This window comes from Puntigrus tetrazona, chromosome 1 (genome assembly GCF_018831695.1).
Source record: "Puntigrus tetrazona isolate hp1 chromosome 1, ASM1883169v1, whole genome shotgun sequence".
Classification (NCBI taxonomy): domain Eukaryota; kingdom Metazoa; phylum Chordata; class Actinopteri; order Cypriniformes; family Cyprinidae; genus Puntigrus; species Puntigrus tetrazona.
In genome coordinates, this window is record NC_056699.1 from 23,682,505 (window position 1) to 23,695,474 (window position 12,970).

The 12,970-nt window shown below is 36.8% G+C and overlaps 1 protein-coding gene across 1 annotated transcript in view; it reads left to right on the forward strand.

The window, feature by feature from the left end:
* Nucleotides 1-2,290: 2,290 nt before the first annotated feature.
* The window catches only part of sorcs3 (sortilin related VPS10 domain containing receptor 3), a 47,452-nt gene continuing 36,772 nt past the window's right edge, over nt 2,291-12,970 (forward strand). The window contains 8 exon segments of the mRNA XM_043241366.1: nt 2,291-2,333; nt 3,403-3,488; nt 3,490-3,522; nt 6,946-6,996; nt 6,998-7,036; nt 7,489-7,606; nt 7,609-7,667; nt 10,989-11,135. Of these exon segments, the coding sequence (XP_043097301.1) occupies nt 2,309-2,333; nt 3,403-3,488; nt 3,490-3,522; nt 6,946-6,996; nt 6,998-7,036; nt 7,489-7,606; nt 7,609-7,667; nt 10,989-11,135 (558 nt within the window). The 5' untranslated portion in view covers nt 2,291-2,308.

Sequence of the window (12,970 nt, forward strand, 5' to 3'; positions counted from 1 at the left end):
TTACAGAAGCTGTATCAATTAAATAGAACATTATTTATTTGAAAAAGAAAGTCTTCATCACTTTATAATATTTGTAGGCTATGAATAATGTCTATGGGCCTATGAATAAAATATCTGGCTTATTTATTTTATATTTATATTGTTTAGATTAAAAATGTTTGAGAAAGTTATGACTTCTGAAAGTGACTATATATTTTCAAACTACAATTGCAATGCAATTTTTGTAAACTGCATTTTTTCTTTTAAAGCAAAAGATCAAGGAAAAAATGTATTCCTCATGATGTGATATCCTTTCACTCTGTTTATGTGCAATAAATGTGGTTTCCATTTTCCACACTATTAAAATGGCATATATTTACATACAACAGTGCATTCAATTACCTAGAAAAGCCCAAGCATAATCGTGTTCTCTTTAACTCCACGACAAATCGATTTCAAGACTTCGCTTTTTTTGCTCTGTCCTTAAAAAGCGCAGCTGTATAATGAAATACAAATCACAATAACGAATCAGTTATATTCCTTACTGAGATGAGAAAAATCTGGCTTTAAATGGTTACATGGCTTTAACTTAACAGAGCGAATGATTGCAGATTTTAATGACTGTCTGTTTTTAATGGATGCCTCTGTCTTTCTCTCATTTTTTTTTCAGCCATATAGTTCATTTGACTTTCATTTAAAATGGCAGCTGGTTCACGAAAGCGAGTGACTCAATCGCTTCTACTGGTAGGTGAAACAGTCACAATCACGCCTCATCTCCATTTTCTCACACAACGCCACTAACTTACAATTTTATGGGCGAACAAGAAGATTTTAGCCTGAGTGTTGGTTGACATTGATGCGTTTCTTGATATGTGGAACGGGTTTGAGCAATCGAGAAGATGGATACAGTTGAAAATTGTGTCCTTTTTTTGCCTGCTCTTACGCTTTAGAAAATGCAGAGGCTGTTGTCTCATGTTCGACGTGAGATGAAAACTGCAAAGATGTGTGAGCACTAAGACCTTTGTTGCACAACTCCTCTCCATTCAGTATCAAGACAATAAACGAAAAGGGGAGAATAAGCATGCATGGAGGGAGATGGAAAGAAAATAGAGGTACAAAGATGGCTGAGGAGAGTGGAAAGAGAAAGCAATTGTACTTCTACAATGCATCTAGACTTTTTAAAGTTTTTGTTTTACACATAAAGAAACGAATAGAACTTTTTTTGGGGAAAATCCTTTACATGGATGCACACCTACATGAGATAAAGACTCTAGTAGGGTTGTGGGATTGAATTATGATTTTCTGTTTAAAACTGTCGTTTTAAAGTATGGGGTTTGTAGGTTTGTAGGACTGCAAAAATGTGTGATATATAATAACAGCAACTATAATTTTTATTATTATATCATATAGTTTATGCAGTAGTGTATGTGTATATTATATGAAGTGGTTGCCATATTGAGATCACTTTTTTCTGAGTAACCCCACTTTTACAGGCTGTCTTTTATTAAACTATAAAATCACAATATTTGGATATCTTCATTGATTAAATTTCAGCCTTTAAACTTTTCTCAGCTTTTATTATAGACTCCTCTCCCATATTGCATGAAATGGGTTGCCATATCTAGATAACCCTCTTTTTATTGGCCGGAATGGAACATTTATTTCAATGCTTTTGATGAATGTGACACAATGTAAGATTTAAATCACAAGAACAGTATTTACGTGAGATTTACCTTTACATTCACTACTCTTAGTCAAAGCATTCTTACCAAATTTCACAAATCACACAGGAAGTAGAATATCAAGAATATATGTACGTTATATGCTAAATCCACTGAAGGATGTTTTAGACAGGTAGTAAGAAAGCAGAGGTTTTATCAGAAGTTTGTCTTCAGTGTATGTATGAGTCACAGAGAACGGTGCGCTGGTACAGCCTACTTGTGCTAGAAAAGACACAGTTAATGGAAGGGTTTGTTTAAGGGCTGGTGCACCACACACTCATTTTTCCAACAGGTGTCAACATTCTCATTTCCATTGTGCTCCTTCACTGTCACCATCATGCACAAATATCCACCTACAAATACATGGGTTTTAGAAATGCTTCTGGTTGCCGCTTTAAATTGTACTTTGATTCCTTTTCTCATCATGTGGCATTTGGGGAAGTGGCACCTCACAATCTCCTCTTTTTCACTTTGCTGGATGAAATGGACCTTCAGTAAGACATCTGTTATGGATTTTTTCATCTCTGTGATAAAACTGCTTTCTCCTCGCTCTGGTGTGTCTCTGCAGGTCAGTAACTGGTCTGGACAATGAGATAGATCTGGTGCACATGGAGGCACACACTCCTGAAGGCCGTGAGTTGCTTCTTCTGTTTTTGTCTCCAAGAGTGTATAGCAATATTTAGGAAAATGATATTCATACCAGTAACTCATATTTAATTTGCATGCTAAAAAGACATGCTACTGACCCGCAGGTCATGGCCCTAGTCCTTATTGAATTGAATCGAATTTAATTTATAAAAGTAAAACTAAATGCACACTTTTTTCCTAAATTTGGAGTATTATGAGTGAGTTGTTTTATTATTCACTCAACAGATTCATTTAAAAGCGCTTGTTTCATGTTCTTGTTCATTCCTCACTTACTCTGTTCTAAAAATAAATAAATAACTGCCAGCAGTTTCTTGCTTATGCCTCGCTGCTCTGTTCATTCTCAAACAACACGCCCTGTACTTTCACAAACTATATTTTCGCTCACACTGTGTCACTCAGGGTCTCTGCTCAGTCTCAAAACACTGACTCTATGGCACGGTGAAGAGGTATATTTCTTTAGTATGCTCATCCATTCGAAGAAATGCTCTTCACAGTGCACGTACTAAGGTTATTTTCTGAATTCTCTTTTTTCCCACCTTCCTCCTCATATCCCATCTACTGATCTACGGCACGCTCCTACTTCAGACCTGATGTTAGAGGAGAAAAGAGATGAGAAAAGAAACCGTGAGCTTGGGAATGAGGATAAAGCCAGTCCTACAGGCAGCTAGACAGGATTACCGTAATGATAAAAACACACCATCTGATAGCAGATTAATATAGGTCCTGGAATCTCTTCGCATTACTCTTCTCACTGGTTAAAGTCATATAGTCCATTGAAAATTACAATTCTGTCATTGGTTTCTCACCCTTATTTGTAAAAGAAATTTGGCTTCCAAAATCCAAAATTCTCTTTGTGTTCAGTAGAAAAAAAGTTGACAGGGGTGACAAAAGAATTTTGAATGAACTTTCCATTTAATATTGGGATATATAATTCTGTATCTTCCACCTAATGTTCTTTGAAGCTGTCCCTAGAGAAACTGAGAAGCAGTCAGAGGTTGCTTGACTGAATCAGAATGTAATTAACAAGAATCTCTTCTGTCTCTCCCTACAACAGATTGTCAGTATGTGACATGCAGAGCTCAAGCCTGCTCTGAATCCAGTAGGACATATCCATTTTCTGGCTATATTGAGACCAATTCGGCTTGTGGTTCAAGATGAATATGTGTTTGTTCAGGTAAGGACAAGAAATATGATGAACATGTAACTCATTTTCAGAACGATTTTGTTTTTTCAGCTGATTAACGATACAAACATTGACGGCCAATCAGAATCCATCCTAGTAAAGCTTAACTTGAGAATTTAAAACATCAGATGCACATGGACGCCAATATTGTTATTTATGTAGTGCTTTCAATCGTTTAAAACATTTAATTACATTAATCTCGGTCACAGAAGGTGATTAATCACAAATTTAAAATACTAGGGTGTGCCTGTAAATGTGTTGAAATAAGGAAATACATGCATAAACTAGTTTAAGGAAACCTAACTTTTCACACTCCACCAGGTATGATACATAGTCCTTATTGTTATATTATCATTCTTCTTATTTTATTCAGCTATTATCAGTTTTTATACTGGCAATAAAACATTTACAAGCCATATCACTTCAATCCCAGTAAACATCTACTCAACTATTATCAAAAGTATTTCTAAAGCATTCTTGGTATGAGCTTTAGAGTAAAAACAAGTCAAATACATAAATTCATTGTTTTTGAAATTATATAATGACATCTGCAGTTAATGGAAGGAAGTCAGCCAGACAGCCAGACTAAAATAATTCATACAATGATAGCAGTGTAACCCTTTGCCGTGAGTCTTGAGATAAGGTCTTCCTACAACAACAGATCTGTTGGGATTTCTCAGTTTTGTTTCCACTGTGACATGCTGTTATTCCCATTGCCACTCACATAAAAATATGAAGCTCAGTGTGATAAATAGTGCATAGACCAGGGTGGCGAACGCTCTGTCCTGGAGAGCCACAGCCCTGCAGAGTTTTTCTTCAACCCTAATCAAACACACATGAACAAGCTTAATCAAGGTCTGAAGGGTTACTGGGAAGCTACAGGCAGGTGAGATTTATTAGGTTTGAGCTAAACTCTGCAGGGCTGCAGCTCTCCAAGACTGGAGTTCACCACCCTGGCATAGACTATAACAACAGACTGTATATCCATATACATTACTTGATTAAACTAACTCTAACAAGACCTTCTGCCTTCACTCCCATGATGTTGCCCTCCTCATTTGCAAGAAGTTGAACTCTGCTCACTTCAAATCTTATTGAAAATGAATGACTTATGCTTGCTTTTAGGCTGCAGACCACTTTCTCTTAAAGAAATAGTTCACCCAAAATGAACATTCTGTCATCGCTTCTTCTCCTCATGTCATTCCTAGCCAAATAAACAAAGTTCCCTTACCATTCAGGCAAACTTTTGTGTAATATGTGTTCATGTGTCATTTTCAACTCTCTAGTGAATATGAATCATAATCTAAAAAGTGTGAAATGGTAATAGGCTAAATTCCAATCCAGGGCAGTTTTTAAATATATTAATTTCCATCTCCATGAAAACAATTGTCTTCAAACAGTACATATTAGCGTGGGAAATAGAAACTGGCCACCTAGAGAATACGAATAATTGCATCCGAAGTCACAACAAATCTTTCAGGCTGGGAATTATAAATGACAGCATTTCCCAGCCAACAAAAAGGTTCCTCACATTTATGGCAAAGTTTCAAAACATTTACTCACAACCTCTTGGAAGTCTAAGAGCAGTGCAGATAACAAGTCCTGCCAATAAGAAGTGGACGCTCAACTCCAATGTTTTGTCACGCCACATCACAGTCCAAAGAATGTGAAACAGAAAAATCGATCATCCCAATTTCTTTCAAGTTCAGCTGCCCTGGAAAGCATCGATCCTGCCTGCTCCTTCTTTCTGTTGCACGCAGAGCGTTTTTTGGAGACACGCGAACATGCTGTTTGTTTAGAACTTTCTCCAGACCGCCGCCTCCTTCTCTGCCTCTCTCTCCTCATTTATTGAATGCACGTTACCCACTAAGAAGCATAATTGTTTCTGTCATATAATCACAGAGTCATTTTATTCCCATGTTCAAAACGGAATCCTGTTGGGTGTATATATGCCCTCTAATTGAAATTATGAAAAGAGGTGGGATGAATTAAACGTGTCTGCTACTTTGGCAGGATGAAGTACCTTTTTGTACGCCGAAGAGTTATTTATTTCATTCTCCATTCCCCCTTGTGCAGCTGTAGATATGACAAGCCTCTGACAGTTCCTACTGTGTATGCTAACAACCAGTGTGTATTTGCTACACGCGCTATCATTAGCGCCAACAATCCCCCTCGGAGCGGTGTGGAGCGGCGCATTGCTTGCTATGAGAATTAAAGATTTCTCTTGACAGAGAATAATGAGGGTATTGATTGTCCTACAAGATATTTACCACTCTCCACTCTTGAACTGCAAAGGGCATCGACAAACCAAGACCAAAGCAGTATCCTCCAAATCATGGTGGGGAGATTTTAAATGGGTCGTTCAAGACATAAGCTGCGCGATCCGCTACTGAATTAGCCTTCTGAATTTACAGCTTTGTGTAAAGTGCTGGAGGAGACAGTAAGTTAATAGCTCAGATTCTCATTTAATGTGCTTGGGGCTCAGGGGTTGCCAAGTCCATCGGATCGCTATTTTGACAAAGGGGAATTCCCCTTGAACATGATTTCAACAGAGCATACCATTGAAGGTGTGAACGTAGAAAAATGTGATTGGACTAGTTTTGGGCTTTGTTGCGCTACTGGAGAGAGTAGTGTTAATAGCTCAGATTCTCATGAACTGTTCTAGAGGTTCAAAGTTACATGTCCACGGTTTTATCAATTGAGCACTATTTTGACAAACAGGGACTTTTCCCCACTGGAACAAGATTTTTACAGAGCGTATCATCAAATAATTGGAAAACTGTAAAACATGCAACTGGGCTAGTTTTGGGATGAGTTTGTTTTACAGACCTAGCAATCCTGCTAGGGCTGGACACTATGACAATATATACTGCTGGAAGAAATGGTGATAGATAATCTACTATGCTATGGTAGAAACATTGCAAAACATAAGTTTACTCAACCAGGTTAACATCCACAACCCTTCCTGTTGGGTTAGTTTAACCTAGGGGCATCCAATCCTGCTTTGGCATTTTTCTAGAAGTTTGTAGTGAATCTCAAGACCTTGATTTGTTCTTTGTTAGGCAAGGTGTATTTAAGTGGGATTGGAGCCAAACAATGCAAGACAGTGGCCCTCCAGGAATATATTTGAACAACCGTGCTTTACCCAAACATATTAACCCAGCTATGAGTTCCCAGTTACTTTTAACAAAGGCAGCATCAGGGTGTAGATTTTCAATGACATCATTAGCATTATATAAATTTACTCATACTGTGATATAAGATTTTGCTCATACCACCCACCTCTAAACTTTTATTTCAAAGTGCAAAGACAAATCAATAGTTTTTGTCAATAGATTTCCTCAAATGCTGATGCCAGTTATTTGATATGTGAAATATGTGTGTTTTTTTGTTTGTTTGTTTGTTTTTATGTAGGTGACGACCACTGGCAGAGCAAGCTATTATGTGTCCTATCAAAGAGAAGCTTTTTGTACGCATTAAAATCCCCAAATACTCCCTGCCCAAGGTAAGACACTACCTAAAAAATTTAAAATGCATTAGCTGGATTAGAAAAAAAATATTTTAACTTAGACAACTAGATTAGAAAGTAAACTACACTAGACAATGTACAATTTATTTAATTACTTTGCTAACCCAGTGGTTTTGACACATTGGTTTATACCTGATACCTACCGGTGTGGATGAATGATCAGTCGAAAGTAAAGTTTTCCAGTTGCTAATGCAGAGCACGCTTCTGCACATTCCTGTTGAAGAACTGAAGTGCAAAATCTTTTCACTTGGCCTGCTTTGGTCAGTTGGGTATACATTAAAACACATGTTCAACTGAGCCCTGCCCAAACATGTAATCCTGTAGATCATGCCCACCGAGAACTAGCAGGGGTCCTCGCTAATGACTTCTGCTTTTTTTTTTTTTTTCTCACCCTCAGCTGACTTTTCTCCTCTCTTTCTGCTTTCTAGGACATGCATATCGTGAGCACAGATCAAGGTCAGGTTTTCACCGCCGTCCAGGAGTGGAACCAGAACGATACCTACAACCTGTACATATCTGACACTCGTGGCATATACTTCACCTTGGCCCTGAGAACGTCTGGACTAGCCGCGGGCTCGGAGGCAACAGCATGATCGACCTTTACGAGGCATAACTTCATCACTAACTTGTTAACAAGCTAACATTAGCCTTCAAGTCAACGGCTTCATGCAAGATGCTCATTACTCCTCGCTCTGCATTAGAATTCATGTCAGACGCTACTTCTCCCCTGGCACTCAAGCATAGCCCACATTATCTTAAGCCTCTGGGAATTAGCAAGTTTAAATGAACGATAGCAGTGAAGACAGAGAGATAAATTGAGTTGTATTTAAATGTTGTCGATGGGGGCGAGCAGAGAGATTGCTGATTCAATGAGAACTGCTCGTGTTTTGTGTATGACTCCTTTTTAAAGGGATCCTATCACGAGGAATGAAGTTTCCCTTGATCTTTTGGGATAAAAGAGTTCATTGTACCAAGAAGACATATCGTAACTTGTTTCCCTCTGGAAAATCTTGCTCAAGTTTAGCTGTGTTTTGGAGCATAGCTGGTTTTCTTAGCCGACTTAAGCTTGGTTTAGAAATACTGTTACTTCAGAAAAGTACATTCCTCCAATTCGAATCATATCCAATTATCTTAATTGCTTCAAGCTCATTTTTCTATGCAGTGAATTTAAGTTGTTTTGTTTTTGTTTTATGATCTAAAGAAGCTTGAGAATGTTTTTTATAGTCACAAGCATCAGTCTTAAGGACTTATCTGAGACTTTTTAGAGAGAATCGGAACTCTTATAAAAGCTAATAAAGAAAAGAACGTGACGACATGTGAAACTAATTGAAAGAAAGTGCCTTTCTCTCTATCGGTTTCCCCTGTTGTCTCTCTTCCTCTGCTCTTTAAACATTTCTCAGCGGTAATTTGCATTATACTTCTTTTAGGTCAGTGGCATTGTTCTGATTTTTCTTTTAATAAGACTAGGCTATTAGACTATTTTTTTGTACCAAGTATAAAATACTAAAGTGAAGTAGGTTTTGTTTTAGGATAATTCAAGTGTAATCACACGTAATTAAATTAGTTTTTTCTTTTTTTGTTTTGCTTTACTTTAACTATATCTTTCAGAAAATATTACATAAAAATAGTTGGTCTAAAGAAGTACAGTACAGTGGTCTAAAAAGCAATGAAAGTGTACAGCATTTATAGTCTCTATCTATTTATCTAGACATTTATTGTTTGCATTCATTTCTGTTCTAAATAATATCGCTACTCACTCATTGTCTACCACAATTTTACCATCAGCATTATTTTGGGAGGATAAATTCTCTCTAGAAAACTTTGAGTATCGGAAGTATCAATATTTCAAGATCGATCCGGCTGTCTGTGGCTAGAACTCTCACACTGCCTGTAGTTTTTCTGTAAGAATAGATTTGCCAATTGGAGTTCAAGGAAACCATTCCTCCTTCATGACAGTAAGACATTACCATCAGAATACGGTCGCTCTTAGCATATACTATATCATATTGCTTTAAAATTAGCAGCCTGTACCGAGCACAAAAAAATTGAGAAATGAAACATTCACTTCCCTTGTCCAAGAAGCTAAAAATAGTCTCCATTAGTGAGTGCAAGCAAGAATGGTTTCATTAATGCATTGGTTATGATGCATCTCCCCACTTCTGTGCCAAGGCTGGCTCAATGCACGCTCACCCTGCCAATACTGAATCAGCAGTCCATCCATATCTCTAATAGATTGCAGCAGCCTTCATTAATGCTTATTGAAACCTGGCTTTTTTTTTTACTGAAGTTCCAGTTGGAGCCTAAGTATAAACGCGGTTTGTGACTGGGCGTTTGTCATATTTATCTCTCTATTGATCAGCGAGAAGTGAAGTTGCTTTACTCTTATGTATTCTTTTTTTTTATAACGGTAATGATTGATAATGCGTATTTTGATTCTGGCACACACTTTGTTGGTGTTGGCATCAGCAACCTGCTGCCCTGTATGCAAAAAATCTAAGCTTGCTTACCTTGGCAACGCTAGAATTCAAATATACACTACTGTTTAAAAGTTGTTGTTTTTTTCACATTAATATTTTACCAAATAAGGAATCACTAAATGTATCAAAAGTCACAGCAAAGATTTTTACGTTACATAAAAATAAAATAAAAATTATTTTCACACAAATGTTAAGCACGATTTCCACAAAAACAATATTAAGCGATTTTTTCATTGATGATAATAATAAGAATCATGATAGATGTTTTAGGCACCAAATATTATATGATTTCTGAAGGATACTAAAAGTACAATTCAGTTCATTCTGAAAAAAACTTTAAACACTTTAAATACAATATTACAGTTCTTACAATATTTCTGGTCAAATCAATTCTGCCATGCAGAGCAGAATTTACGCTTACAATTAATTACATTTTAAAACATGTTAAATAATATTTACATAAAATATATATATAATGTATAAAAACTATATATGTATGTATTTGTAGAACAGTGAAATAAATAAATTACGATATACACAGAGGTGTGATAGGTTTATGAACATTAAAAAAAGTCACTGCTTTACATAAAATATCAAACTAAATGTAAACTATGGCGTAGTTTTTTCTCACGCATTTTTATTTGCATCTGATTTAACAGTTTATTATAAGTGAATGTAGAACATTGTTTCCCACAATTGCCGCTGTTTTCCCATTTGCAAACTCTACCATCGCATACGATGCACTCCAAACAGTTCACACTCAGTCATTTAACTCTTGTTTTAAACAGAAGCATTTCATGCTAGAGATATTTGCTTTGTTTGCTCAGTTGCTCTTTTGATTGTTTACAGCGATGAACACGGACTCCTGATGAATTCATTGTAAACACGTCACCGAGCAGCTGATCCGCTCGCTGAAGTATGACCCGATTTGCAGAGCATGCTGAATATGAACCGCTCTAACACAACCAGTACATCCATCTTCTTCCGGAGAACATTGGAACGGAGAGATGGAAGCTAAAGGATAATAAATAATTACCGCTGTGATTGACACGTCTGGCCAGCGGAGGAGGGGACCTCATTAGCCGTGTCCGTTCGATGCGGCTCCGTCACTCTGACACTGTCAAATGCAGTCCCTATTAGTGCCACTTACAGACTCGGACCCTGGCTTAGAGCATGCTTCGCTAGCGGGCGCGATTTAAAGCAGTCGCTAGCACCACTGTCACCATTCAGTATTGCTAAGTTTGGGCTTGTTTTAAGCCGAGGATGAGCAGCCTGGCACTGGGTTAGATGCTTGTCAGCTGGAGTAATAGCATGTCAGAGAGCTTGGGCATGGAGTGGGTGCTAGTGTCTGCGTAATTAAGAGACTTTATTAGATGACAGTCCGCACTGTAACGCTGAATGTAGATGTTCATGTTCATATTTGTATCGTATTTCTTCCCCCTTGTTCCCAGGTAGCAGGGATTGAAGGCATGCTCATCGCTAATAGGAAGGTGGAGAACCAGGTGAAGACGTACATTACGTACAACAAGGGCCGGGACTGGAGGCTTTTGCAGGCGCCCGCTACTGACCTGGCAGGAAATCCTATTCATTGTGTGCTGGTAAGAAACACTTGAGTTGGATGGATTATTTAGTTATTTATGTATATATATTTTGTATTCTTAGACACACACACACACACACACACACACATATATATATATATATATATATATATATATATATGTTCTAAGAAGGAATGCAAATTGGTCCATTTGTTCTTGTTATCATTACTAAATACATTAAATAATCTAATCTATTATATCTATTATATATCTAATCTAAAATGATATATAAGATCTATTAAAGTTATACCTTTTTTAATATTTGTAAATGTTAAATATTTTCAACGTATTGATATGCATAGAGAATCATTAATATTTAGCAGCCTTATCGTGCTTAAAGGCAAAAGAAAAACATCAAGGCCAAAGGCTGCAGAAAGCACCAGCAGACTGAAGAGGCCGTAACAGTCAAAGTCTCATTAGCCTCCTATAATCCTTACCATTACCGACTCCAAATCCTGTTGCCTTTGCCGTCCACGTAATAATGTCAAGCCACCTATTGAGGGGATGAAAAGGACAATTTGTGGTGCACGGAGAGCAGATATAATTCTGGTTTTGTTATGTTGGAGGTCTCAGGAGAGTTGTTTCTCTGCTTTAAAGTCAAATCCCTGTCTTTTGCCGGTAATGACTGTAAAAGGCAATTAGCGTTCACGGTAAGGGTAGCGGTCTCGACAGAGGGCACTCCAAACATGATTACATTGCATTATTCGTCCGTATTTTGGTGAAACCGCAGTCAATATGTTATTGTTATTCATTTGAGCGCTTCAAGTTGTTATCTTTCTAGTGTTGGATAAATGAGTACATGATACCCGCTATTGCACTCAGTAATAAAACATCACACCTACCCTTTATTACAAAACCAAACACATACTTCTACAAGTTATGGCTGGAGGCTCTCTACATTTGTAAGCATCAAAGCTACGTGTTATTTCTGAGTATTTACTAAGCGCAGGCCAACCGGCTGGAAGATTGAGGCTGCAATTCAGCAGCGGTAAAAAGAAATCGGATCCTAATTTGAATTTGTTTTGATATTGTTATACATTTTTCATACACGCCATTCGAAAGTTGGATATTACAAGATACAACATGTTTTAAAATCTCGTTTATTCGTGTGATCAAAGCTGAAATCAGTCTGATATGCTGCTTAAGAAACATTTATCATCCATGCTGTAAATAGTTACACTGCATAATCATTTTCACGATTTACAAAAAGTTTGTTATGTCAGGCTGTGTTACATTTTATGTTATTATTTTATGATGACTTGAAAAATGATTTACTAGCATCTCTCACTTTTGATCATTTTAATTAATATATATATATATATATATATATATATATATATATATATATTTATATTATTATTATTATTTTTTTTTTTCTAAAAAAATAAATATGCAAATAAATACATAAAAAGCAAGCAAGTTTGCCCCATTTTGACCTGCTGCACATACATTATAGAAAAAAGAATTAAACTGGCAGTATAGGTTTTCTAAGTCAAAATACAATAAATAGCTATTGTTTCATTTCTGATTCTGGCAAGAAAAATATTTGATAACACTGTATTTTAAGGTGTCCTGACGACATGTTACTTTTTGATCATGATAAAATTATTATAAATTATGCATAATGCGAGTAAGTACATGCTTAGTATACAGTAGCTCAGTACTCAGATGTATACAATTAAAATAGTTTAAGTGTATTATAAACTTGCACAAAACTTTTATTTTGTAGTGAACAATTGCTATTGCTATTAAGCGGCTTTACCACGTGATAAAACTGAAATGGAGCATCTGCCATGTGCCATCGGCTGCTTCCAGTGCAGACAGCAGATCAT